Consider the following 25641-nt stretch of genomic DNA (forward strand, 5'->3'; position numbering starts at 1 on the left):
AAACTTAGCAATAGATTGTTTACAATAATAACTTAGAATCTGCTTTAACAATTAAAATAAACAATCATAGGAAAAATAAGCATAGGAGAACAAACATATTTATTATATAAACTGAAAAGAAAAGGTAAAAGAAATCTTACAGTTCTTGAAATCCGAAGGTTTTCATGTCCTTGCAACCAAGAAAAAGTGTTTAGTCTTGCATGTTTGTTGAACAACTAATTAAAAAGAAAAAAGAATGCATAATTTCGAGTTTCTTAGAGGAGGGAGGGCGTTTTTCTACTCTTGGCTGGATGCCACCCTTCTGTTCTCTCATTCTTTTTATATCCTAGAAAAATCCTAGTCTCTATTTTACAAAATAGTCCTCCCTTAAGTAGACAGTTTACATTTAACTACTTCAATAACTATTTTCCTAAAAAAAAAGAAATAGTCTTGCATGAAATCTTCAAGATTTGACTTAGAGGACCTAAATTGCTAAAATAAAACTTGGATATCGGTTTAGATACTTCGAAACATAATTTGGACTCGTTTCTTCACGAAACCTGTTTGCTAGTAGAATTCAGTTCTCATCTTTAAAAAATCATATCTCTCTCATATGACATCATTCTTGGCTAAAAATTTAAGCGTTTATACACCTTTGAGTCAGAAATTCAAAACAATTAAGTTTGCATCAATTGAACTTCTACAGCTCTAGATATTCAAGTTGGAATGTACAAAGGTCAACACTAGCAAATTGTGAGATTTGACTTTGAAAGCTGTGATTTTTATGCTCTTCCTTATTTTATTTTCTTGCCTTAGATGTCCAAAAATGTATGGATGTTAGCTTTTTAATGCCATGTAATTACTTCATTTTGACCTATAAAGCTCACATTCTACACAAAACATCGACTGAAGGTCAAATTTATCAATTACCTCAAATTTACTCCTTTTTGCATCTTTCATCCAAAAATGCCTTCAAAACATACAACAAAGAATATCAAGGCATTTTATATATAAAACATATAGGTAAAACACTAGTTAAATATGGGTGAAACTATCGACTAATATGGTTATATCAACTCCGATTACAGATATTGATACATAGATAATGCAATGTTTGATTCTCTTAAGCTTTTCTTTTTAACCTATATAACAAGCATTGGGTCAATAGCTCCCAAGTCAATTACTTTAGTGTATTAGGTATTAAAATACCCCTTCGGGTTTAATTGCTTAGGTTAGGGAGGCTACAAAACCAAACTTATATATATTTTTATTATCATCAATATTATCAATTTGTTTTTGTTTTTTGTTTTTTTTGTAAACTATATATTATCCTTTTCTCTTAGTTGTTACCTTTAACAAAAGAATATAAATAATGTAATAATCCAATATGCAACTCACAATCATATGTCAAGTATGTGTGTGAAAATGAAGGTTTAAGAATACTTGTTGAATAAGTATAAGAACAAAATCAAGTGATAATAATGCAAGAGTTTGTAAACCTGAATATTTCAAGAGAAGTATGTGATAGACCTTGTTATGAATATTGCAAATAACCATTAGAAAATATTTACAAAGATGTATCTCAAGAGTTAATAAAATTCTCCCTTACTCTGTCATTCTAGTAATAACAGTTTTGTCAAATGATTTTATTAAAAACAAAAGAAATTAGTTGATTAGTTAGACTTTTTTTTTCAACTACTACCTTCTCCCCCCAACCAAAACGAGACATTATTCTCAATGTCATAAGGTAAAAAGATAGAATATAGAAGACATCACCTAAAATAGCGAACACCGACAAATCTAAAACACACTTAAACAAATATAAGAAATAACAAAACAAAATAATATGCTATTAATAAAGCCAAAAGACACAAGGTTTCACAAACGAAGGCTCAAATCCAATCTAAACTTTTTATGGCTTTTCTTAGTTAACCAATTTATGCGACTCATGGAGAGATCAATTATAGGGATGAAATATTATACTTGGTCAATCAATTGTTCAGCAGTAGCAGCAGAGATTATGATTTGTCGTGCAGAAGATGTTAGAAATTCCTGTTCCACAGCATGATCAAGAAAAGACAACAACTTATCATAATAACCATTAACATTTAACAAACCTATGGGTTTATGGTGAATGTGCAATGAAATATGAAAGATCTCTTTCAATATGCCTAAACTACTTGGTAAGGCAATGAAGGCATCAATATGGTTAAACATTGCATTCATTTGATCAGACATTGTAGAAACCTATAGTTCCTTTCCAATTATTTTTTTAATGATTTTCCCTTTTGTTAAAACTTTGGTAATGACTCCCAAAACTTGACTGTCTTCTAAAAATGCAGCTATTGACACACCATTCATTAACTCAAGGCTATCTTCCCCATATACTAAATGAATCTTTCTCTCAGCTAGTATCTGACCAAGATAATTTATTAATTCTAAAAACTCATTTTCTTTTTCAAGACTAAATCCACCATACGGTTGGCTATGAAAATATCAAACATTTGTTGTACGAAGTGTTATACAACACAAATCTAGATTAACCATTTAACAAGAAAGGTATTAATAATTAATAAGATAAAAATGATAAGTTATGTTAATAGCAAGTTATTTAGGATATAATCATTGAAGTCTATATCGAGTTTATATTATACTTATCTTAACACTATTAATGAAACATTTTCACCTTAACATTATAAACTTAGCTAAATATAATAAAGAAGAAAAACATAAATAAACTAGATAAGAACATATTTATGATGAAAAGCATAAACAAGTGATTAATAAAAGCAAAACTTAAATATTACAAAAATACAAAGAAAGAAAGCAAGAATAAGATCTTGATCTGAACACTAAGATGTCTAAATGCATGTTAAATGCCTCATTTTATAGGCCAAAATTTGAAACTATTGATTTGATGACTAATTGTTGGGTGGGTGGCCATCTCTTGACTTTGTGACAATCCTTATCTTCTTGTCTGAATAAAACGTCATTGATAACATCAGAATTTGAATAGATAGTCTTTATGAAAGTTTTGGAAAATTGTTTTAGCTTTCCAACCAAAAAAGAATCGATATATTTGGACTTCTAGAACTATGTTGATTTGCCAATTCGCATGCCGGGTCATAAAACCATGATAACCCCTTAGAAAATAAATCAAAACAAATTATAAAGTCTAATTTTTTTATAAACTCAATGTTAAATGATGAAATTAAAAAAAATCTCAATTAAAAAATAACTCGAATCAACTCAAGTTAACATGTCAAACTCGCAATTCGAGTCATGAGTCCCATGGAGTGACCAGCTGTATCTTTCTCGCTCACCTTCTGTTTTAGTTTTTTTTAATCGTTAATGTTAGTATATTACTAATTTTTTTTAATAAATATAAATCTGTAATTTTTTTCTTATTATGTTGGGACTCCCACGGAGATACATTCCTACCCTCAAAAGAATCTCAATATAACTCCCACACTGCCGAAGGAATTTCAGTAATTTACAAAAACTTCAGGGGTATTTAACTTCCTATCCTACAATATATAAAACGTCCTTTTGGTTTTCCTCGCTTGGTCCCAAAAACAATTCGAAGAAAATCTATCAAAAGAAGAGCAAGGTCTGTGCGTGTTTGGTTTTTGGAAGAGATGTCAGGGAAAGGCGCAAAGGGATTGTTGACAAGCAAAACTCCAGTTCAGTCTAAAGAGAAAGACAAGAAGAAACCCACTTCTCGCTCTTCTCGTGCTGGTCTTCAGGTTTTTTTTCTTCTTTTTATTTTTTTGGTTCTTTTGATGGGGTTTTTGAGTTCTTGATTTTGTTTTAATCTTAATTGCGTACATGCTTGAAGGGTTATGATTATTTAGTTATTTTTAGTTATTTTCTTAATTTTTTTTATTATAGTTCTTGTTCTGGCTTCTTGCATGGGTTTATTAAATATATAGAGTGCAAGTTTTTTTTTTTTGGAATAATTTGAGCCACGAGGAACTACGGTGATTTTTTTTCATTCAATTATTTAGAGATTTTGTGTTGATATGTTTATTTTTAGGCTTTATAATTGAGTAATCAGTTTGTGAAAGGGAAAGATAAATTGACATTTGTGTGAAAGTTGAGGGATAGCTATTGTGCTTTGTTGAGCTTGGATTTTACAGTTTGGAAATCGAAACTTTCTGAAATTTGAGCGTAAATGCTGGGTTTTCCTTATTTTCCTTAAATTATAACGCCAGATGAATTGGTAACTCCGAGGATTTGGTATGAAAGTGAGAACTAGAATAATAGGCAAATATGGTGTAAATAGTCTCAAAGGAGAACGCAGTTGCAAGTGCAGAGAAACTGAAAAAGGATAGAGTTTCTTGAGAGAAAACCAACCCTTGGTTTCTTAAGAATTTAGTTTCTCGAATAACCCACATTTTCCATAAATTTCTTTTTATGTGAATGCAATCAGAGGCTGATTGAAGAATGTACCATAAAAAGCCGCAACCACATGTTATACTGTGGGATGTTGGTACGAACAAAGATTGTAGTGCTGTCCTTTGCAATCTTTTGATGTGTTGTGAAGAGTGTTGATTTGTTAGGGCATTTGGTTGGTTCCTTGAGGTGCTCAACAAGAAATTTCATGAGCTTGGGTGGATATTTGTAATAGAGGAACTGGATTTCGTATTGAATTGGATATTGATTTGGGGGGTAACCTGATTTAGTAATATAGTTTTTTACCTTTTTTTTAATTGATTTTTTTTATTGTTATTTATTTTATTTCAAATTTAATAGATTTGTTTTTTTTATTGTTATTTATTTTATTTCAAATAATTTATGAAATTGAAATTTTTTATTTATCAGATTTGTTTTTTTAGTAGCCATATATTTTATTTCAAATAATTTATGAAATTGAATTATTTTTTAATTTCATCATCTTTTGACATTTTTATCTATCAGATTTGGCTTTTATTCTTTTGATTGCTATTTGTTTTATTTGAAATATTTTATGAAATTAGATTTTTTTTGTTCAATTTCATCCTCTAACATTTTTATCTGTCAGATCGCTATTCTTTTATTTTTCAGTATATTTTTTATGACATAGGCAAATACTCTGCTGAATAATTATGTTTTTCATAGGGCATGCAGTTGAGGACTTTGAGGTGTTTATTTAGGTAGGTTTTACATATTGACAGTTAGAGTTAAGCGTTACAGATGGCTTATTTGGATTTTGGTCCTGAAATTTTCATGATATTTTAGAAATGTGAACAAGTATGAAGTAGTAGAACTTACCAATTCCAGGCAGGAGTAATTTAGTTAACACATAATTAGGAGAGATTCTTTTTGAGTTAATCAAAGATTAAATAAAGACATGTCAAGCTGTCAGTCAGATATATGGAGCCAAAAGCTCCTCTGGATATCAGTTGTTTGTTAACCTTTGGATCGATGATGTTATTTGAAGCAGTGTGGATATAATTTCCTCATCTTGTGCACTGCCTATATTGCTTACCTCTTTGACCATCAGAACTTTGTATTTTTATGCTTATGGCCGTTTATTTTCAATTTCTTGTGCTACTTATTGTACCTGCATCTCATTGTGCTCTTTCTTTGAAGTTTGTTTTAGATCACACATGTGCAGACAGATAAACACAGCTAGAATACGGTTGCTTCCTAGTTGTTCGGTTATAGGTTCTAGTTTTGTTTGTGGCTACAACTGTAGAGTGGCATTTTGCATTACTACTGATTGTACTATTTATGGCACTGAGGATCGGTTACTGTTGCTCTTTACTTGTACAAGTAGGGTGCATGTTCTAGGAATATGCAGAATTCCTGAATAATGGATCAATGACTTGCAAGCTTATCACTATTTTTCCGTCTTTCTTTTTTGTCCCTTCATACTTGTCTTGAAGCATAAAATATTTGACCATCTATTTCATTCTATATCATACCTGCAGTTTCCTGTTGGGCGTATCCACCGCCTTCTGAAATCTAGAGCAACAGCCCATGGAAGAGTGGGAGCAACAGCAGCCGTGTACTCTGCTGCTATCTTGGAGTACCTGACTGCAGAAGTGTTAGAGCTGGCAGGAAATGCAAGCAAGGATCTGAAGGTAAAACGTATTACACCTAGGCATTTACAGTTAGCAATCCGTGGTGATGAAGAGCTAGACACCCTTATAAAAGGAACCATAGCTGGTGGTGGTGTGATCCCTCACATCCACAAGTCGCTAATCAACAAATCCTCCAAGGAATAATGTTATTTCAGTCCTTTGCATTATTAAGAACACATAGGATGGATTGCTGTGTAATTGAACAATGCATTGCTTCGTTTGTGACAGCTTGCAAATTTGTGATAAATAAAAATAGTTTAAACAAAAGAATGTCTTGGAATAAGCTAGTTTTATCTCTTTAACTTGGAATGTTTTTGCGTTTCAAAAACAACGGCTATTACATTTCTAAAAAATATTAGCTTCTATGAGCTGCTAGTGCTGCTAAGATTGCCTCAAAGAAAGCTGTTTGTGAGGGTTTCAAGTCTTGAAACCATGTTTCCTTTATTCTTGAACTTTTTGATGCATCCTTGGGGTGTGGGAGGGGGTTATAAGATGCATGTTGCGAAGGCTCGGTTTCAGGTATTATTGATCCCAATATTGTATGGTCTGCTGTCAACTTCTATTACATTTGGCTGTCAGAATCAAATGTTGTGATCAGAAGAATAGTGACTGTAAAGAGAAGGTGAAGCTGTTGCGTATAATGCCATGGTATATTTCTAACACAGGGAGCCATAACAATATGAGCTACGCGTAATCAGTCCATTTTGAAAAATAAAAAAATTATAAAAAAAGTTATGGCTCAAGCACGCTCCTAGCTCTTGCTGCTTCTTCTCCTCTCTCTCTCTCTCTCTCTTTAATGGCTCAAGCACGCTCCTAGCTTCGGGCCATGTGGGCGTATGCTAAATTATAAATATAATAGAAACATGTATTTTTATTAAATTAAGATGAAAAATAAAATATAAAAACAAATAAAAAATTCAATAACTTGTTGAAGGTGAAGGTGGCGATGTGACGGTGAAGGTGGCGTGTGATGGTGGTGAAGCTGCAGTATAAATCTTGCTTTGTTTTCGTGCAAGGTCTTTACCTTGTGTGTGAGTATTCTCTAAACTCTTGCATTCTTTTTCTTTTTCCAAGATCTTTAGTAGTATAAAATTTAAAACTATAGTGTCTAGGAGACATTGTTCATTGTTAATATGATAGAGGTGAGGTCTCCACGTGCAATCAAAAAATTATGGGTGTGGTAATGGTTTTTTTAAGGTATTTATTTTAAATATATTAAAATAATATTTTTTTATTTTAAATTTTTTTTTGACATCAATGCATTAAAAAATTTAAAATATAAATAAATTAATTTAAAATAATAATTAAATAATAATTTATTTTTTTATAAAAATATATTTTTAAAATATAAAATAAAAAAGTACTTTTTAATGAGATGTTGTAAAGGGATTTTGTGGGACATCAAGATTTCTACCCGTGTTTTTAAATAAAACCTTGCTATAGCTTTTGATTTGTTCGAAAATTCGAGGCTATAGATAGGATCTTTATGTTAAGGGGGGGATTCTTCACATGAGGTTTTGATAATAATATTATTAGTAAATATTTGAGAGTTTGGTTATGATTATTTTTTATAATGTTTTTTAAATTGAAATATATTAAAATATTTTTTTTTATTTTTTAAAAATTATTTTTATAATTAATAAATTGAAACAATTCAAAACACATAAAAAAATAAATTTTTAATAAAAAATGGTTTATAATGCTTTACTAAAGTGTACTTTTATTGTATCATCATTAATGAATAATAATTATAAAAAAAGAAAGTTATAATAATTTATAAATTATACTTGAAAAAAATTATATTTGGCGAGTGTTTCCTGATAAAATAGACAAATTCAGAAGAAATAAAAATATATTTGTTAAAAAAATAAAATAAATATTTATTTGAGTATTTTTAAATTAATTTTTTATATTTTTAAAATTAAAAAAAATATGAAGATATATTTCTTTCATCCTTTTATTTAGTTTTTTTTTCAGACAGTAATCATTGTACGTTCATAATGTGTCCAACTGCACCAACTCCAACCCAATCAAGTCAAAAAAGTCATCATTTCAATTTTTTCTAACACGTTTGAGGGATCTGAAGTGAGAAAATATCTAAAATCCAAGGACTAAATTGCCTTCTTTAAGACCATAGGGTTAAAGGTGAAATAAGCATAATAGTTGAGGGACGTATACTGCCATTAAACCGACATAATATCCACCTGCTGACTGGGTTTTTCTGGCCACATCATTGGTCCCAGGAATAAAAGGTCCATGTTTCCATTCCTACCCTTTAAGAAATCCATATATAACTCCACAAACCAGTGGCGGTTCTGTAATTATAGGATGCATTCAGGGTATTTACCTTAACATCTTACTTCATATGAATTCCCTGTTCGGGCCATTTCGCGTTGTCTCAAAAAGAACAAATCTAAGAAAGTCTAAGAAAACAAGAGCATAGTCTGTGTGTGTGTTTGGGTTTTGGAAGAGAAGATGTCGGGGAAAGGAGCAAAGGGGTTGTTAACAAGCAAAACGCCAGCCCAATCTAAAGATAAAGACAAGAAGAAACCCACCTCTCGCTCTTCGCGTGCTGGTCTTCAGGTTTTTTTTCTTGTTTTTGGTTCCTTTGATGGGTTTTTTGAGTTTTTTCTTTTGTTTTAATCTTAATTGCGTATGTGCTCGAAGGGTTATGATTATTTAGTGTTTTTTAGTTATTTTCGTAATGGTTTTTTATTTTGGTTCTTGTTTCTGGGTCTTTGCTGGGGCTTTTTGAAGATTTTGAGTGCAGGTCTTTTTTTAAAATACTTGGGACATGAGAAACCTCGATGATTTTGTTAATCTATTTTATTGAAGTTTTGTGGTAATGTGTGTTTGTTTTTTTTTTTTTTTAAGAATAACTAACTAAGTGATCGATTTGTGAAGAGAAAATTAACAGAGATTTATGTGAAATTGTGGGGAACTTGTCCTAAAGGTGACCTAGATAAATATTGTGCCAAGCGGAGCTGGGATTTTGAAGTTTGGAAATCTAAACTATATGAAATTGAGATTAAATATTGGGTTTTCTTTATTTTTCTCAAATTATCATGCCAGCCGCATTGATGACTTCGAGGATTTGGTAGAAAACAGTGAGAACTAGAATTATAAGCAAATGTAATGTAAATAGGCTCAAAGGAGAATAGTAGCCATTGGAGAGAAGGTTAACAAAGGAAGAATTTAGTTTCTTGAAAGAAAACTAGCCCTTGGCTTCCTAAGAATTTACTTTCTTGATTAATTCACATTTTCCAGAAATCTCTTTAATGCAAATACAATCAGAGGCTGGTAGAAGTATTTTCCATTAAATTGTCACAACTTGATGTTATAGCTTGGGATGTTGCTGTATAAACAAAGTTTGTATCCTTGTCCTCGGAAATCATTTGATGTCCATGAAAAAGTTTATATTGGTCTTGATTTGTTAGGTATTTTGAGTGGTCCTTTGAGATACTCAGATATGGACTTTTTTGAGCTCGGCTAGCTTGAGGTTAGAGGGGAAATGAAATTTGTTAAATTGAATACAGGTCAGGTGGAGTAAGTGTGATTTAGGAATATAGTTTGGTGTTATAAATGTTAAAATGGATGATGAGAATGGTGAACAATTATGCTTTTTTCATGGGGCATAAATTTGAGGACTTTAAGGTATCTATTTTCTCCAGAGTAACTGGGTGGTTCATGAGTTACCGAAGAGCATCATTGAGTTGTTTAGTTTTTTACCAGATGACTGTTAAAGTTTAGTATTACAGATGGCTCTTTTGGTCCTGTAACATGCATGATATTTCAGAAATGTGATTAGTTTGGAATAGCTTAGGCATTATCACATACCCATGAAAGATTCTTTGAGTTAGTCAAGGATTAAATAATGACATGTCAAGCATTTAGATACATGGAGCCAAAAGTTCTTCAGGTCATCAGTTATTTTTCGATCGTAGATCAATCAATCTAAATTCGTGCAGATATATATGCACTTCTTTTGCATTGCCTATGTTGCTTACCTCTTCACAAATTCACAAAAAGTTTTTGGTTCTATATGCTTCTCTAGAGTGTTGTCTTTTTAGATGTCTTATGCTCCTTGCTTGTACTTGTGTCTCATTAACATTTCAAGCATTTAGATACATGGAGCCAAGAGTTATTCAGGTCATCAGTTATTTGTTGATCTTAGATTAATGATGTTATCTAAAGTTCTGCGGATATATTTGCACTTCTTTTGTGTTGCCTATGTTGCTTACCTCATCACAAATTTTCAAAAAAAAAAAAAAAGGTTCTATATGCTTCTCATGAGTTGTCTTTTAGATGTCCTAGGCTACTTGTTGTACATGCATCTCATTTCGTACTAACTTTAAACTTTGTTTTAGATCACATGTTCAGAGAGATACACAGCTATAACACAGTTGAGAAATTTTAACTAGTGGCATCCTATATGTTACGGCTTGTTCCCATTTATTAGTATATGTCATGTCATTAAAAAACCCATGTCAGCAACATAAAAAATAAATTCTGAGAAATTGCACTTGCCAGAACAAACATAAATACAGATTGCAACTGCAAACCACTACGTTTCTGTCTGACTGTTGTGTTAGATTTGCCTACTATATCAAGGAAACAGGAATGCTTACAAGGAATTTCATGATTCCTATAGGCCTAGAGAAAAGTAAGGCTTAATTCATGAGCCCTGGAGCCTTGAGAAAATGTACACTCTTTACTAACCCTTTCCCAACTTCACCTACAGCCTTTAAGACATCAATTGGGTCTTCTTCCTCGCCTGCTTTCTCTCGATCCCGCTTCTGGGAGAAGTAAACAAAGGGATCAGGTGAATGTTTTTAGTAAGATTTATAATCCGCTCTAGAACAGATTATATCATGAGAGGACACTAATGACTTTCCATTATACCTTTGAACAAATCTCTCCCGTGTTAGTAAAATAAAATATTACTACTTAATCAATTCAAGTCCCAATTTTTCCAATCAAATTAGATTCTCTTGATATTTCAAATTTCAACGGCATTTGTTTTGGGATTGACCTAAATGAGAGTGGTGGCTGTTGGCTGCACCATGCAAGAGAGAGGAAGGGCTGCTAGCTATGCTGCGTGAGAGAGAGGAAGGAGGATGGGCTGTGATTTTTTAGGGACTTCTCATTACATGGATGAAAAGAAGAGGGAAGATTATTTATTTTTTTTCTTGACATGGATTTTTCAATGACATGGTATACAAATAAATGGGACCAAGCTGTAACTAATAGGATGTCACTGGTTACAGCTTGAGCACCATAAAATTTCTCTAATAGTTGCTTCTTGGTTGTAGGTTCTAGTCTTGACCTTGGTTACAACTATGGTGTATCATTGTGTATGACTACTGATTGTAGTATTTTTGCTATTTGGCCATCATGGCGTCGAGGGTTTGATTATTGTTACCTTTTGCGTGTACTAGTAGGGGAGGAGTGTGTTCTAGGAATTTGTGACCTTGACCGATGACTTGTAAGCGTATGACCTGTTTGCAGCAAAGTGTTTCCTTTTTAGAGCTAGCCATTTGTAGTTGTCCGTAAACATAAAAGATTTGAACATCTATTTCCTTCTGTATCATCCTTGCAGTTTCCTGTTGGGCGTATCCACCGCCTGCTGAAGTCAAGAGCAACGGCCCATGGAAGAGTGGGTGCAACAGCAGCTGTGTACTCTGCTGCTATCTTGGAGTACCTGACAGCAGAAGTGTTAGAGCTGGCAGGAAATGCAAGCAAGGATCTGAAGGTGAAACGTATAACACCTAGGCATTTGCAGTTAGCAATCCGTGGTGATGAAGAGCTAGACACCCTTATAAAAGGAACCATAGCTGGTGGTGGTGTGATCCCTCACATCCACAAGTCGCTAATCAACAAATCCTCCAAGGAATGATAGTATTTCGTTCCATTGTGTTATTAAAACTGCATCAGCATGATGGATTGCTGTGTTGTGTACATTGCGTGATAATTCTTAGTCCATTTTCATTTGGACGATAGCTGGTTTCCTTTTCGTCCTGGTGGTAACTGAACAATGTATGGTTTCGTTTGTGACAGTTTGCAAGTTGCGAGACAATCCTCTAGGTTAAACATAAAGTTGCTAGAATATATTTTCAGTTACTGTTGTGCTAATTTATACTCAAATCTTGATTTAAAAAAAGTTTTAGAAGATGCGAGTTTTAATTTACCAGCTAGTAAAGCTATGATTGCCACGAACGGAGGGAGCTCTGCATGTTTAAAATCTTACAGCCATGTTTCAGTTAGTCCTGGGTATTCCGATGTGTACTTGGGATTTGGGGTATAAGATGCTAGTTCTCATATACCTTCTAATTCGAGCATGATGAAACTCGGTTTCAGCCCTGCTTGAGACAGGTAATCCTGATTAGGGGCACCCATAATTTCAAAAATCCACTTTTCAAGCCATCATCAGTGCGTAATCATTCTTATCTAACGCTGGATGATATGCTTTCAATTTCTATTACAATTGGCAACCATAGTCGAATGTTGTGATAAAAATCCATGTCTGTAACGAGAATGCAAATCTATAGTAATGACATTAGATTTCTCATTTCTCACAAAGGGAGCTAGAACAAAACGGGCGGTGCCAGAAATGAAAAACACTAACTGCTACAAAGAGGATAAATGAATTGTATAGAAGTTACATTCTGCTCAATGGAGGATAACCTAGTTTCAAGTCATGAGCAAAGGTCCTCATACTGGTCAGTTGGAGTTCAAAACAAAAACCATAAATCAGTCATAGTTCTCTAATAGATCTGCAGCAAAAGCAAAGACATGGTAAAGGCTTCATAACTCAAAGACTGTTGCTACCACCACCGGAAACACATCCCTGCGAACCAATGAAACTTTTGTACTTACTGTATGACTGAAAATTTTGGAACATCCACCGGGAACTGGTCAATCTCATCCATCCATGGATTCTTCTCCTTGGCTGGATTTATGGTCCGCAGAGCCTTCCAGACAGCACTGTTACACTTGAACCCAGACCCAAAAGCAATCTGCCATGTTCTGTCTCCCCTCTTTATCCTCCCTTTGGCTTCTGAATAAGCCAATTCATACCAAAGTGAGCTACTTGAAGTGTTGCCAAATCGATAGAGTGTCATCCTGGAAGGTTCCATATGCCAATCTGAAAGGTGTAGGTTATTTTCCAATTCATCCAGCACAGCCCTCCCCCCAGCATGAATACAGAAATGCTCAAAAGCCAATTTAAAATCCGGGATGTATGGCTTTAACTTCATCTTAAAGAATTTCTTCCCCACCAATGTGGCAAAGAAGAGCAGCTGTTCAGACATTGGCAAAACAAGAGGGCCAAGGGTAGTGATATTAGTCTTTAAAGCATCCCCTGCAACTGCCATCAAGTCCTTCGACAAAGAAACTCCAACCTTCCCAGTAGAATCCTCTTGTTGGGTAACACAGGAGAAGCACTTATCATCAGCACCCTTACTTGTCCTAACAGTATGGACCAATTGATACTTGGAACGCCACCAGTCAGATCTTTTATTTGAAAGCAAAACAGCAGCTCCTCCCATTCTAAACAAGCAATTTGAGAGAAGCATCGACTTATCATTCCCAAAATACCAATTCAAGGTGATGTTTTCCATGCTAACAACTAAAGCGTAAGAATTAGGATGCACTTGAAGAAGATGTTTGGCAAGATCAATTGATATCAACCCAGCACTACAACCCATACCACCAAGATTATAACTAAGGATGTTCCCCCTTAGCTTATAATGGTTGATCACCATGGCAGATAAGGATGGTGTTGGGTTAAACAAGCTGCAATTCACAATCAGAATCCCAATATCTTTCGGTTTTACGGATGTCTTCTCAAGCAGCTGGTCGATTGCACCAAACATTACAGCCTCAGCTTCCTTCCTTGCTTCAGCCATGCACGGATTTGGAGGAACTCTCAAAACAGCCTCGGGGAGATAAGTTGACTCCCCAAGCCCGGACCTCTCAAGAATTTTCCTTTGAAACTCCATGCTCGTCTCAGTGAAAGCACCTGTCAACTGCGACCTTTCCATAAAAATCTTCCTGGTACATTTCCTAGAATCTTCAGGCTTATAGCATGCAAAATCCACTAGGTAAACAGGGCGGGGCCGAGTAAGGAAATAAAGGGTAAATAAAAACACGAGGAGGGTCGAACACAGGATCACAGATATGAGATTGAATTTAAGATGGTCCCAAAGGTCATGTAGATCTTGGATGGAGAATGTGGATAGTTGTGCGGCGATAACGACAACAATAGGTGATAGAAAAAGGAACATCCCATGAGTAATTAGGTAATGATAACCGAGTTTCACATATTTCAGCTTCACTGACTGCTTGAAGTCAGGGAGTTTTCTCGACGATGATGGCTGGATCAAGGGTGTGGTTTGATTCGACTCAGACATTGTTGTCAGATTTGTTCAACAAAGGTGGTCAAAATCAAAAGTTGATGAAATCCAATCGGAATTGGGTTCTTTGAGGATTTTCAAAAGTCAACGGGAAAAGGATTTAAACTGTAAAAAAGATTTAAAGACCAGTACAAAAGATCAAAACACAAACTTTTGCACCACAGAAACCGGCAATGCAATAGAAAGAACTCAAAGATCCACAACAACCCTGCAAAATAAGAGAAAACTCATCACCAAACTACATCAACACATCATTTACATTCTCAAAAGTACAAAAATGTTCCACCTTGTTAGCATAAAAGAGATGTACAAGAAGTCTTTCTTTATCACAGAAAGAAGTGACAGATAAATGGGCGAAAAACAAGCAAATGTTAAGTCATTTCAAGCAGCTCAAAAGGACCCAGTATAGAAATTCCAACTATAAAGTAAGATGAAGGATAAAAAGACTGACCTTGAATGAGAAATCTGAGAAATGGATGCCCTATCTCATGTCTGAGAAACCAATGGACATGAGAAAAGGAAATCCTCTGTGTTTTTTTTTTTTTAATAGTTTTATGTGCTTTGTTTTCGTGTAGTGCTCGAGCTTTTAAGGTGTCGTGTGGCAAAACAATGTTGCTTGTGGTGGGCCCCCGTCTTCCCCTTCTAAGAAACTCCACCTGTCTTAATTGACTAATGGGATGCCGACACGTTGTGAACCCCCACTATTTAACGGTCAAGAAGAGCAACTATTTTTGAATGCCTGGTCTAAGGAGGTGTTCTAGATGAATAATATTTAATTATAGCTTAATATTTATTATTGATTGCTAAAGCGAGAATATTTAATCCCTATGCTAATTAAAAAATAAATAATCATTTAATCTATGTTGATTATGCTTCATTAATCAGCGTTTTATCCAAAAAACAAGGATTAAACTATAATTAAATTGAGTGGATTTAAAAATAAGAAATCGAATATATAATATTTGAAACTAAAATATTATATTTAAATCATTTTAGGAATGAGGAGGAGAGAAGAGGGAGAGATGGATGAAGATTTGAATGCTCTTGACAATGATAATGATGGGATAGTTTGGATTTTTGTAAAAAAGTAGTTTGAAAAGGTCGTTTTTAACAAAGGGAGTTCTATTTGAGTTTTTATTTCTTCTTTTTTTTATATATATATTATTATTATATCGTCATGTATTTTTTGCCTCCCGGAGAAAGGGAGGGAGGGAGGGAGAGGATTCATGCAATCGATTACTTTTTAAAATATTTTTTTATTTTTTTAAAATATATTAAAATAATAATTTTTTATTTTTTAAAATATTTTATTTTTTAAAAATATATTAAAATAATAGTTTTTTATTTTTAAAAAATTATTTTTATATCAATATATCAAAATTATCTAAAAATAAAAAAAACATATTAATTTAAAGTAAAAAAATAAAAAAATTAATTTTAAAAAAATATTTTAAAATATAAAAATAAAGAAGAGAATGATATAGATTTAACTTTAAAGTAATTGATAAATATACAAAAGATAGCATCTAAGAAGTTAAACGAGTAGAAAATCTTAGTTAAGTTAATTGTTATTACTGTGAAAGAGAGGAAAAACTTTTAAAAAATGAGTTTTTTATTAAATATTATTTTTTTTATAAAAGGAATACATATAAATAAACATGTGTAGTCTATATATTCAATAATTATTTTTAATAAATTCAAGCTCTGAAAAAATTTATTTATTTAACTATGAAGATTATGTTTGGGAACACAGCTTCAATCATGTTAGTCGGCTCGATAGCTGTTTTAGCAGCTACAATAGATATAACAAAAATTAATAAAATATTTTATTTTAATTGTCGACTATCAAAAAAATCAGAAAATATTACAAAACTTATTGCAACAAAAAATAAAAAATGGCCTATGACATGAGACAGACGCGGAAATAAAAAAGACTTTTCAAATGAAATGAAAAAATAAAAATAAAGAATAGATTAAAAAAATATAGAATTCTAATTTCTAATATTAAAATTAGAATATTCTATTAAAAATTATAATAATTAATAGAATAATATATTATTAATATAGTATTAATAATATAATAGTAATTAATTAATTAATAGTAATTAAATAGTAAATTACTATAATACTACATAATACTAATTAGAATACTAATATATTAAGAGTAAATTAAAAAAAATAAAGAAAAAAAAAGAAATAAAAAAAATAAAAAAAATAGTAAAAAAAAAAGAAAGTATAGAAGAAAGATTCTTTTTTTATTTAGTGTGTGTACACTCGCGTATTATTTTGATATGTTAATATAAAATATAATTTTAATAAAATATAAAAAATATTTTTTTAATATATTAAAAAAACATTTTAAAAAACCTAACCTAGTTATTAATGAATTAAATAAAAAATCCCAAGACTTACAGCTGCACACCTCTTTAGAATTTCTTCTCTCGTCAAAACCACCTCTAGTATTTTCCCAGCAAACTACTTTTTCTTTTTCTATTTTTTATTGTGAACTTGTTGAACCACTCCCACCACAGATGTGGCTCCTAATTTTAGGCCTCATGCAAATTGGTGAACCACTCCCACGGACCCCACAGAGAACATTTCCTTGCATGGACGCTTCCCCATGGAAGCTTGTGCTCCTGAGATTAGTATATTTCCAGGTTAAAAGTTATTAGCAGCCAGCCGCGAGGGCCGGCGGCGACAAGAATTCTAGAAGGAGGAGGAGGACAACTCACCAGTCACATGCGCTTCTTCTGCAGAGTGGCTTAGCTAGCAAAATAAAAGAAACATGAAGCAATGAGCTGTTTTGACTGAAATATGCAAATACTCTGTCGAACGTGTCCCACCCAAATGGGGCGGGCATGAAGCGATGAGCTGTTTGCTTTAAATTAATTTTGTTTTTAGTGTTTTTAAATTGTTTTAGTTTAATAATATTAAAAATAATTTTTAAAAAAATAAAAAATATATTATTTTAATATATTTAAAAAACACTTTAAAAAATTATTATTATAATAATATTAAAAATTATTTTAATTCAAATATTAAGTTAACTTGATAAACTGACTGGATCATGAAATTATGATATAAGCTGAACTTTTTCAGGTAAATACAATTGGAGTTTTACTTGGAAATGTCTGGCTTATATTATAATTACATGATGATTTGTTCTAGTTTGTGAAATCAGCTTAATATTTGAATTAAAATAATTTTTAATATTATAATAATTATTATTTTTTTGCTATTAACATCAGTAGTATGTGCGTCAAGATCCTGGAGATTTCTGGTTTCCACAACACCTTGATGGAGGTTTCCTTTTGTTTAGGATGATATTTTTAAAAGTCATGGTTTGATTGCCATGAACAGTGGTAATTATCGCTGTCTAATTTCGGACACAAACCGCTGCACTTGAAATTTGTTTTCTCCTTCTCAAATTGACAATAACTTGATAATTTAATGCAAGATAAAATTATATTATTAGAGATTGCTTGTTTTTGTATTTTAAAAATAATTTTTAATAATTTTTTTATTTTTAATTAATTTTTTATCATTTTTTTATATATTAATGTTAAAAATAAATATTAAATTTTTTTTTGATATATTTGTAAATAAAAAATATTTTTCAAAAATAGTCATTAGTATAATATTAAACTTGTCATATATCATATTTAGTATTTGTTTAATTCTGATAAAATTTATCATTTAGGATTATTATCCTTTATTGTTAGAAATTTTTTTCTTTTTATGGATTTTGTAGCCATTTTTTCCATTAATTTGTTTACCTAATAAAAAAATACAATTAATTAGCTAAAAATTAGATCTAGTCCATTTAAGTCCAAATTACCCGTTCTCTGATTTTTTTTTTATAAAAAATTACCTTTTATTTTGATTTGGATAATTTGAGTGTTTTTTTTTTAGAATAGTGAGCATTTATGAAATAGTTGTTCTATGCATAAAAAAATCCATATTTTGACTAATACTGTGGATACATTGTTTTAAAATTCCAACTTGTCTAGTGGGTTAATTTAGGATTTAGCGAACAAAGACGTTCCATTCAAGGTAAAAAAAAAACTTAGGCATTAATTTGTTAATTTTTATTTTGCTAAAATAATATTAATTTAATTCTTTTTTTATTGGGTCAATCCTTCATAACTTAAGTTTTGTCATGGGTCAAATCTCGGGTTGAATTTTAAAATTATATAGATATTATTATGTTACGTAACTTATGTTATGGTATTTTTATTTCTTTATATAATTTATGTTTATATCCGAGAGTATACCGTAGAAAATACATTGAACCCGAATGTGCGGGAAATCGAAATCAGGATTTTCCTGTGCTTTTTTATTTATTTATTTATTCCACTTGTATTCCACGTCCCTATCTTGCCTTTTCTAGTGAGTTGAACAGCATTAAAAAAAAAAAAACAAAAACAAAATAATATATTAAAGCGAATGGGGGTTTTAAAACTCAGGGGCCACTTGTAAATTGCCTACTAAAATAAATAACTAAAGAAATAATTGTATATGAGCCTGTTTTCCTGCTGGAATAATGTACCATTGTGGTTAAATAGGTCAACTCAAGCGTGCACCCTTGCAATTTGCAAACCTGATATCACTTCAATTATACCTCTTATTGTTTTCCGAAATATTTTTAAATTATTTAAATATATTTATATTAAAAATAAATTTTTAAAAATAACTATTATCCTAATAACAAATATTATTATTGTCGAAAATGAATGAGTTGGAAGGTTGAGGAATAATTTTATTTATTAAAACAATAATTAAAAAATTAATATACATGCATTGATTTTTTTGAAACTAGACACAATTATGGCATTGTAGTTTGTCACCTTTTATTTCAATTTTAATATAACTTTAGATTATTCTTAATTTTATTACTTTTTAAAAATTCAATTTTATATTACTCTTTTGATCAAGTTTTAGATATTTATCAAGCCATTATTTATTATTAAATAGCTTATTAAGTCTAAAATTATACCTTTGATTTGATATTTCCTGTTATCAATGATGCTTTGCTTATTATTATTGATATCTTTTAAAGAGCCATCTATACTCATATCTCATAATAAATCCCAAAGAAAACTTAAAAAATTTACTTTAAAAAACCTAATTTCATGTCACAAAAATCCTAACTCAAACTAGTGCACTCATATTTGGAATATAAACAAAATACACCAATTAATAAAAACTAAGAAGAGTCCTGGTGCTTTTACTTTAGCAGGCTTTTACTTTAGCATAAGATATTTAATCATTGCTTGTATAATTGTTATGATCAACAAATGCAATGGATCTTGCTTGTTAATTCTCATTATAATGGTTAACTTAAGTAAATTTGTTAAAGAACAGTAAGATTTAAAGACATAAACAAAGTGAAAAAGAAAAGAAAAATACAATGGTATTTACAAAATTAGCATGAGAATTTCACTTTTATTTTAAATCTATAATTTTAAAATCCAGCTCGGTGGATTGACTCAAGATCCAACAAACCTGAGGCTAGAACTAAGTCGAGTTAAAGAAAAAATAAAAAAAAATCATGATTTAGTATAACCTGACTAACATGGAGAGTTGACTTGATTGATTGGCAAAACCCAATAAAAAATCTAATTGTAATTTATTGATTTTTTTTTTACTAAACTGATGTTATTTTGAGTTTTTTAAGATAGGAATTAACCTGGCCGACTTGATGACCCGGTCAAAATCTGGAATCTAGATCGGATTTAAAAATTATGTTTGATCTATGGTTTGAGAGAGAGAAACTAGTTAGATTTTGGTTAAATAAAAAGAAAATACATGTAAAACATTGATTTTGATTAAAAAAAATGATTTTAATATTTTAATATATTTAAAAAACACTTTAAAAATATAATCATTATTATAATACTAAAAACCATTTCGAACCCGGTATTGGTATTGAGTTGACCCGATAAACCGGAACGGGTCATGTAATTTATGACATAGGCCAGACATGCCCACCAAGCAAATCAAAACTCCATCTGCATATACCTTGATGTATATTTGTGCCATTGACATCAGTAGTGTGTTCGTCAAGATCCTTGAGATTTCTGGTTTCCACAACACCTTCTTGGAGGTTTCCTTCCTTTTGATAGCAGTGATTTTACAAGGTCATGGTTTGATTGCCATGAACCGTGGTAATTATCGCTGTCTAATTACAGACGCAAACCGCTGCCCTTGAATATTTTTTTCTCCTTCTAAAATTGACAATAACTTGATAATTTAATGCAAGATAAAATTATATTATTAGAGATTCATTGTTTTTATATTTTAAAAGTGTTTTTTAATAATTTTTTTAATTTTAAATTAATTTTTTATGATTTTTTTAGTATGCTGATGTTAAAAATAAATATTAAAAAAATTATTTTAATATATTTCTAAATAAAACATATTTTGAAAAACAACCATTATTATAATATTAAACTTGTTATATATCATATTTAGTATTTGTTTAATGCCAATAAAATTTATCAATTATCCTTTATTGTTAGAATTTTTTTCTTTTTATGGATTTTGTAGCCATTTCTCCATTAATTTGTTTACCTAATAAAAAAAATACAATTAATTAGCTAAAAATTAGATCTAGCCCATTTAAGTCCAAATTACCTGTTCTCTGATTTTTTTTAAAAAATTACTTTTTATTTTGATTTGGATAATTTGAGTGTTTTTTTAGAATAGGGAGCATTTATGAAATTGTTGTTCTATGCATAAAAAAATCCATATTTTGACTAATATTATGGATACATTGTTTTAAAATTCCAACTTGTCTAGTGGGTTAATTTAGGATTTCGCTAACCCAAGACATGTTCCTGTTCAGGTTAAAAATAAATAAAAAGAAAAAGAAAAACTTAGGCATTAATTTGTTAATTTTTATTTTGCTAAAATAATATTATTTTAATTCTTTTTTTATTGGGTCAATCCTTCGTAAGTTTTGTCATGGGTCAAATCTGGGTTGAATTTTAAAATTATATAGATATTATTATGTTATGTAACTTATGTTATGGTATTTTTATTTCTTTATATAATTTATGTTTATATCCGAGAGTATACCGTAGAAAATACATTGAACCCGAATGCGCGGGAAATCGAAATCAGGATTTTCCTGTGATTTTTTATTTATTCCACTTGTATTCCAGGTCCCTATCTTGCCTTTTCTAGTGATTTGAACAGCATTAAAAAAAACAAAAACAAAAACAAAATAATATATTAAAGCGAATGGGGGATTTAAAACTCAGGGGCCACTTGTAAATTGCTTCCTAAAATAAATAAATAATTGTATATGAGCTGTTTTCCTGCTGGAATAATGTACAATTGTGGATAAATAGGTCAACTCAAGCGTGCCCCCTTGCAATTTGCAAACCTGATATCACTTGAATTATACCTTGTTTTTTTTTTCAGAAATATTCTTTTTAAAATATTTTTAAATTGTTTAGATGTGTTTATATTAAAAATAAATTTTAAAAATTTTAAAAATACTTTAATATATTTTTAAATAAAAAATATTTTTAAAAACAACTATTATCATAATAATAAACACTATTATTATCTTAAATGAATGAGATGGAAGGTTGAGAGATAATTTTATTTATTAAAATAATAATTAAAAAATCACAGCATTCTTAAAACCACACTTAATTATGGTATGGTAGTTATTATTCTTTATCCTAATCTAATCTTGATATGACTTTAGATAATTCTTAACTTTATTATATTTTAAAAGTTCAATTACATATCATTAGTATTGATTAAGTTTTAAATATTTATCAAGTTATTTTTTATTATTAAATGGCTTATAAAATTTAAAATCATGTTTTTAATTTGGTACTTTTAATGATGTTTTGCTATTGATACCCTTTAAAAAACCATTTGTACTCATCCCACAACAAATCCTGAAAAAAGACTTGCGAAAGTTACTTTAGAAAACCTAATTCCATGTCATAGAAACCCTAGCTCAAACTAGTGCACTCAGATCTAGAATATAAACCAAATACACCAATTAACAAAAACTAGGAAGAGTCGTGGTGCTTTTACTGTAGCACAACACATTTAATCCTTGCTATTGTAATTGTTATGATCAACACATGCAATGGATCTTGCTTGTTAATTCTTATTATAATGGTTAATTTAAGTAAATTTGTTAAGAAACAGTAATATTTATAGACAGAGAAAAAGTGAAAAAGAAAAAAAAAAATGCATGGTATTTGCAAAATTAGCATGAGAATTTCACTTTTGTTCTAAGTATATAGTTATGAAATCCGCCCAACGAGTCAACTCAGGTCCTGACAGACCTGAGGCTGGAACTGAGTAGAGTTAAAAAAAAAATAGAAAAAATTATAATCTGGTGTAACTCGACCAATCTGGAGAATTGACCCGATTGACTGGCAAAACCTAATAAAAAATCTTGTTGCAATTGGTTGATTTTTTTTTTATTTTTTTATTAAAATGATGTCATTTTAAATTTTTTTAAGATAGGAATTGACCCGGCTGACTTGATGACCTGGTCAAAATCCAGAATTCGGGTCGGGTTTAAAAACTATACTCAAGTTTATGGTCTAAGAGAGAGAAACTAGTCGGATTTTGGTTAAATAGAAAGAAAATATATGTAAAACATTGATTTTGATAAAAAAAAAAATTAATTTTAATATTAATATGTTTTTTTTTTCATGAGAGGAGTTTAATTAAGATGTTTTTTAGGTTTTCTATCATATGAGAAGGATATATATATATATATATATATTCATGAGAGGAGTTTAATTAAGTTGTTTTTTTAACTTTTCTATTATACGAGAAAGTAAATTTGAGCTTAGAAATTTTTTTGCATCTAAGTTGATTTTAAAATTTTAGATTAATTTTTAGGTTATTTGAGGTTATAAATAAATTTATTAAAGATTTTAGAATGTTTTCTAGATTTTTTAGGTAAAAATAATGGGTTGAATTTTCAAGATGGTTTTTTCTCCACTTTTTAATATAGAAAATAAAGAAGACGTGCTTCTTTTAAATGGGCTAAAGCCCCTGCGCGCCTCATTTTTTCTTTTCTACTCATCAATATTATACACCTTGTTCTATGTAAATAGTTTTGACTAAAATATAATTATTTTTTTTTTTATTGGATACCATTGAAATTCCAATGTTTTTTTTAAATGAAATCGTGGCCTTTTTTTTTTATATATATTAGCAAACACTTTTTTGGATAACCTTCATGATTTTTTTTTTAATGCTAATTTGTTTATCTACACCAGCATCAACAACTTATATAATTCTCATCTTATTATTATACGCACAACTAAATAAATTTTTTTCTTAGAAGTCAAAAAATATGTTAACACTTAAATATTTATTTATTATATTTTTTTTGTTTTTAGATTATTTTAATATACTGATATTAAAAATAATTTTTTTAAATATTTTAAAATAAAAAAATACTTTAAAAATAACAACCTCACACTTCTAAACACATTTTAAATAGAATTGCTATGAATGAGAAAGGCTTCTTATAATACGGCTGAAAACTTTGGAACATCTACTGGGAAATTGGTGAATCCCATCTATCCAGGGACTCTTTATTAAAAATTTGTTTTTTTAAAAAAAGATAAATCATGGTTGACAAGTAGACTTGAGGCTGCATTAAAAGTGTAGTTTACTTATTTTTACAATTAAAATTTTAATGGAAATTATTTTCTAATAAAAATACTTCATAATTAACTTATTTAAAATAAATTGTAAATGAATAGAAAATTAATCTTAAAATATCATTGGTTGACATGCTTTATAAACCCAAAAACCCTCAATTATTAAAATTAAAATACTATAATTTATATAGTGAGAAGTTAGAAAAATTAAAATTAAACCCGTGAGGCACTAAAGCTTTTGAAAAGAAGAATCTCTGGGTTAAATGGGCATTGGACTATATCCGTAACAATGCTATAGCCATATACTCTTGCCACGAGCAAATACTAAATTTTCTGCAGAATCAACAACCTTGCGTTAATTTGCACAGACATTATAGTCCAAACAAAATTTTTCATGATCAGAATGGGAATAAAATTCTCTCATGGTAGAAAAATATGAGTAAAAATCAAATCTTTGACTTAAAAAACAAAATGCAGAGAAGTAAGAGAGAGAAATGCTTCACAAGAGAGCAGTTCGAACCTCATGGAGTGCTATAATTTACAGATGCCGAAGGAAGACTATAAGCCGAGAGCTGAAATGGTATTTCTGAGCTTCTTTAGATTGCAACCACACAACCCCATTTCTGTGCTATTGAATTTCTATGTTTCTGTTGCTCGCATCTTTTGTGAAGGCAAATTCAGAAGCCAATGCAATGTGATCGCTACCCCATTTCTAAACAACACAGCCAACAAAATGTAACTTAAACCATTAAAAAGTGCATTCCAGAAAAATCAAATAATCAAACACATTCCCACAGATTATAGGTAACCACTTTGCCATTTCTTTACCTAATGCTTTCAAGGATTCATGGAATCCCAACTAAGTAAAGATTCTGGGGCTAGACAAACAAGAAGAGACCAAACATGAATCCTTCAAAACTTAACTTGCCTCATTTTAGCCCCAATTTGAACTACCTTCAAAAACTACCACACAACCCATCTATCATGTTATCAAGTGATGCTTATTTGAGGATTTAATAGCTTAGGTGAGGAGGGGATTAGAACTAGGGACCTCCCTCCTCAGAGGAGAAGTGACTTGCAATTAGACTGCCTCAGCCACAAATCTAATAGAAATTATGGTACACAAGGCATTTGAGATTTTTACGAGGAAGAAAAAAAGACATCAAGAACCTAGATGTATTGGAGTCTTCTTGTAAATTAATTTCCAAACCCAGCAAATTTTCTATTACCCATCGTAAAAGCAAACCTGTACCTTTGTTGGGAATCCTGCTGTCCATTGCATAGCATGTTTTGCCATTGGAGCAAGCACCCTGACAGTCTGGAGACCTTCCGAATACCTGCATGTTCAATTAAAATATAATCTTCACATAGTCCAGATCTGAAATGAGAACTGTTTTTGCTACATGGCAGCACTTTGCTGAAATTTTGAAATAGCCCTCTCCAAAAGTTCATAATTGGACCTGAAATTCATAATTAATTCTAAAATAGCCCCCCCCCCCCCCCCCCCCCCCACATACTCTT

The 25641-nt window shown here is 30.7% G+C and overlaps 4 protein-coding genes across 10 annotated transcripts in view; 2 read left to right on the forward strand and 2 right to left on the reverse strand.

Moving 5' to 3' along the window:
• The first annotated feature begins 3543 nt into the window (after positions 1–3543).
• Positions 3544–15562, forward strand: LOC105127084 (probable histone H2A variant 3). Its single transcript, XM_011028202.1, has 4 exons — positions 3544–3725; positions 5895–6286; positions 7434–7440; positions 15550–15562. The coding sequence occupies exons 1-2, from the start codon at positions 3618–3620 to the stop codon at positions 6189–6191; spliced, it is 405 nt and encodes a 134-aa protein (XP_011026504.1). The 5' UTR covers positions 3544–3617; the 3' UTR covers positions 6192–6286; positions 7434–7440; positions 15550–15562.
• On the forward strand, positions 8425–12176 carry LOC105127082 (probable histone H2A variant 3). Its single transcript, XM_011028201.1, has 2 exons — positions 8425–8630; positions 11647–12176. The coding sequence occupies exons 1-2, from the start codon at positions 8523–8525 to the stop codon at positions 11941–11943; spliced, it is 405 nt and encodes a 134-aa protein (XP_011026503.1). The 5' UTR covers positions 8425–8522; the 3' UTR covers positions 11944–12176.
• On the reverse strand, positions 12591–15004 carry LOC105127081 (3-ketoacyl-CoA synthase 11-like). Its single transcript, XM_011028200.1, has 2 exons — positions 14913–15004; positions 12591–14669 (listed from the first exon to the last, which is right to left on the reverse strand). Exon 2 carries the CDS (start codon positions 14456–14458, stop codon positions 12920–12922), a length of 1539 nt encoding a protein of 512 aa, XP_011026502.1. The 5' UTR covers positions 14459–14669; positions 14913–15004; the 3' UTR covers positions 12591–12919.
• An 8734-nt stretch (positions 15563–24296) lies between the features above and the next one.
• Positions 24297–25641, reverse strand: part of LOC105127080 (DNAse I-like superfamily protein) — an 8281-nt gene continuing 6936 nt past the window's right edge. For 4 of the 7 annotated variants that reach the window (XM_011028198.1, XM_011028199.1, XM_011028197.1 and 1 more), the window contains 2 exons: positions 25373–25457; positions 24455–24832 (listed from right to left, as the gene is read on the reverse strand). In XM_011028198.1, coding sequence (XP_011026500.1) covers positions 24749–24832; positions 25373–25457 — 169 coding nt within the window. In that variant the 3' untranslated portion in view covers positions 24455–24748. The other 3 variants (XR_842538.1, XR_842537.1, XM_011028196.1) reach the window with 3 other exon arrangements.

The sequence above is a fragment of the Populus euphratica genome, unplaced genomic scaffold (genome assembly GCF_000495115.2).
Source record: "Populus euphratica unplaced genomic scaffold, PopEup_1.0 scaffold50.1, whole genome shotgun sequence".
Taxonomy (NCBI): domain Eukaryota; kingdom Viridiplantae; phylum Streptophyta; class Magnoliopsida; order Malpighiales; family Salicaceae; genus Populus; species Populus euphratica.

Bases quoted from the DNA above. Each gene is read 5' to 3' on its own strand.
- LOC105127084 (XM_011028202.1), top strand. From the start codon at position 3,618: ATGTCAGGGAAAGGCGCAAAGGGATTGTTGACAAGCAAAACTCCAGTT. The intron at 3,726-5,894 runs GTTTTTTTTCTT...TCATACCTGCAG, and splicing joins CTTCTCGTGCTGGTCTTCAG to TTTCCTGTTGGGCGTATCCA.
- LOC105127082 (XM_011028201.1), top strand. From the start codon at position 8,523: ATGTCGGGGAAAGGAGCAAAGGGGTTGTTAACAAGCAAAACGCCAGCC. The intron at 8,631-11,646 runs GTTTTTTTTCTT...TCATCCTTGCAG, and splicing joins CTTCGCGTGCTGGTCTTCAG to TTTCCTGTTGGGCGTATCCA.
- LOC105127081 (XM_011028200.1), bottom strand. From the start codon at position 14,458: ATGTCTGAGTCGAATCAAACCACACCCTTGATCCAGCCATCATCGTCG.